Source organism: Cynara cardunculus, unplaced genomic scaffold (genome assembly GCF_001531365.2).
Source record: "Cynara cardunculus var. scolymus isolate 2C unplaced genomic scaffold, CcrdV1 Un_Scaffold_2549, whole genome shotgun sequence".
Lineage (NCBI taxonomy): Eukaryota > Viridiplantae > Streptophyta > Magnoliopsida > Asterales > Asteraceae > Cynara > Cynara cardunculus.
The window spans coordinates 262-2,670 of NW_020201130.1; the positions used below are offsets into that span (position 1 = coordinate 262).

At 33.8% G+C, this 2,409-nt stretch overlaps 1 protein-coding gene across 1 annotated transcript in view; it reads right to left on the reverse strand.

Moving 5' to 3' along the window:
- Positions 1-434: 434 nt before the first annotated feature.
- Positions 435-2,409, reverse strand: part of LOC112503119 (vegetative cell wall protein gp1-like) — a gene marked incomplete at its 3' end in the record, with an annotated part of 10,146 nt that continues 8,171 nt past the window's right edge. Inside the window, exon 2 of the mRNA XM_025107187.1 lies at positions 435-631. Within this exon, the coding sequence (XP_024962955.1) occupies positions 435-631 (197 nt within the window). The remainder of the gene's footprint in view (positions 632-2,409) is intronic.

Below are 2,409 nucleotides of genomic sequence, written 5' to 3' on the forward strand. Positions count from 1 at the left end.
AATTAAGTGAAAACCAACATGATGAAGGGCAAGACCAAACCGTCATTCAAAATAAAAGAATACACTTTAAACAAAATTATCAATATCCCGTGTATATCTAGGAGATTATCCGGCACGTCATAAAGTAGTTCCAATAGAAGCAATATTAATCTATAAAAAATGATAGAATTCAATAATAAAGATGTAGGAATATGCAATTCAAAATCACATGCTAATTCATTAATTAAGGAATAAAGTTGATTGATTTAATTGCTTCTTGTTTTATAAACATGATCATAATTCCAAGCGGCCATGTCACGGTTACCCCACATCGTTCACCCTAAAGCCTCACCAACACTGCAGCCTCATCAAGCCCCACCACCGCCACCACCACGTCAAGTGCTTATTACACCAAGATTTCGAGCCACAACAAAAAGACCTCCACCTCAACCTACCGCAATCCCACCTCTTCTTGCAGGAACTAACGTCGTTGAACCACCATCACCACCAACTGCACCACAGGGGTTAGTAGCTAAAGCTGCTGCATCACCGACCTCGTCATCTATAGTTCCAAAGGGCACACAGTCTGGAGCAGAAGCAAAGTTCCCAATCATCACGCGTGCTGCCACCCTAACATCCTCCCCTCTGAAAACTGTCAAACGTTCACCAGAAAAACTTCATTTGCATTAACTTGTTGTTTTCTGTAGGTATTATTTTGAGGAGTTAATAAAGTCAATGTTGTATTTACAACATTACGGATGAAGAAGCTTTGTAGCATAGAGATTACTAGCATGGAAGTTTAGTACCATCCACAACACTATATATATATATATATATATATATACTTTTGACGTGAGCAGAGAAATTTGCAAGGTGAAGGAGAAAAGTTAATGCATCTTTCAAATGTTTGAGTTTTGATATAAAAAAAAGGGCTAAATTTTCCCCCCGATTTAATTAATATTGAATGTCTAATTAACTAATATGTGTGCAACACATCATGTATAAAAAAAACCTCTCCATTTGAAATAGTTTTAAGTCCATTTGAATTTATACAATTCGGACACGCGTTGTTTTTATCAACGAAAATGCTTACCATTTTATGACAAATTTTAGAATTGCGATGGCCATTTTTAATAATTTATATAATGCGGTACCACTATGTGGATAACAGAACACTCACTATAATGTAGAAGAATTTCACGGGTTCTTTCCATAATCCTTCAGTGAACATGACATCGTTCAATGATCCATTGGTGAAAATAACTTTCACATACGGATCCCTTTAAGGATGTATCTCAAGTGGCTTGCTAATGTAACGAAGGACATGGGATAAATTCTATTCACCAAGATATTGCTAAACAGGGATATCACTTACGGGATTACGGAATGATGCATTCACTAGCGGATTGCGTAAGGGAGTAACACGGACAAATTGGAGAAGGGAATAACACCGAGGGGATATTGGTGGAGTTCTGAAGTCCCATTAGCAACGGATTGATGAGACCCCTTAACTATTGCTGAGGGCATATCCATAGGTGATCCATCAAAGACATTAGTTTATTTAAGAAACAATTAAAAAAATTGATATCTTTTTGAATAATTACACAACTGTACATACAATTACTATATATAAATGAGAACACATGCTTTTTGAGATATGTCAACTTTTTTCACATAATTAATTTACTTACAAAACATTATTAAAAATGGGGTGTTATCTATGGAAATTTCAGTTGGAAAAGGTCATTTTTGACAACTCTTCACGGAGAAGTCTACAGTAGAAAATGTAATGTGGGGGTTATAAAGTGAAAATGAAACATATACATACTACGTTTGCACCTACGACAACATGTGCACATCCTACGTAGCAAGCTTCTCCTGCTTTGCCATCACACTCGATGTCATCTTCATCTCGAGGCGCATCAAAGCTATAGATCCTCCGATTCTTGTTTTTTAAATCAAATAATGTATTCAATCGAAAATCCATTGGAAATGTCTTAGAATTTTCGATGAATTTTTTATTACTTTTTAGAGTTAATGGATATTTTCTAAAATGGCAAAATGCTTTTTGTCCAAAATCGATGGAAAAATTCGTAATTGTCGATGGATGATGGACATTTGAAATTAATTTAAACTTGTTTTTTAAAGGAAATAATGCAATTCATCGAAAGTTCATGAGAAGTTCATGCAAGATATAATTTCATACATCATTGGTCTTAATAAAATGCTTTATATGTAGCCTAACTTTTTATATATATGTATATGATGAAACAATAATATCTTATGCAAAAGTATTATACTATATATATATATATATATATATATATATATATATACAGTTACACAATATATATATATATCTATACTATATTATAAAACATTTGGCTAAAACTCTTAAACTCGTTCATCCCTATCCGATTTCATCCCATA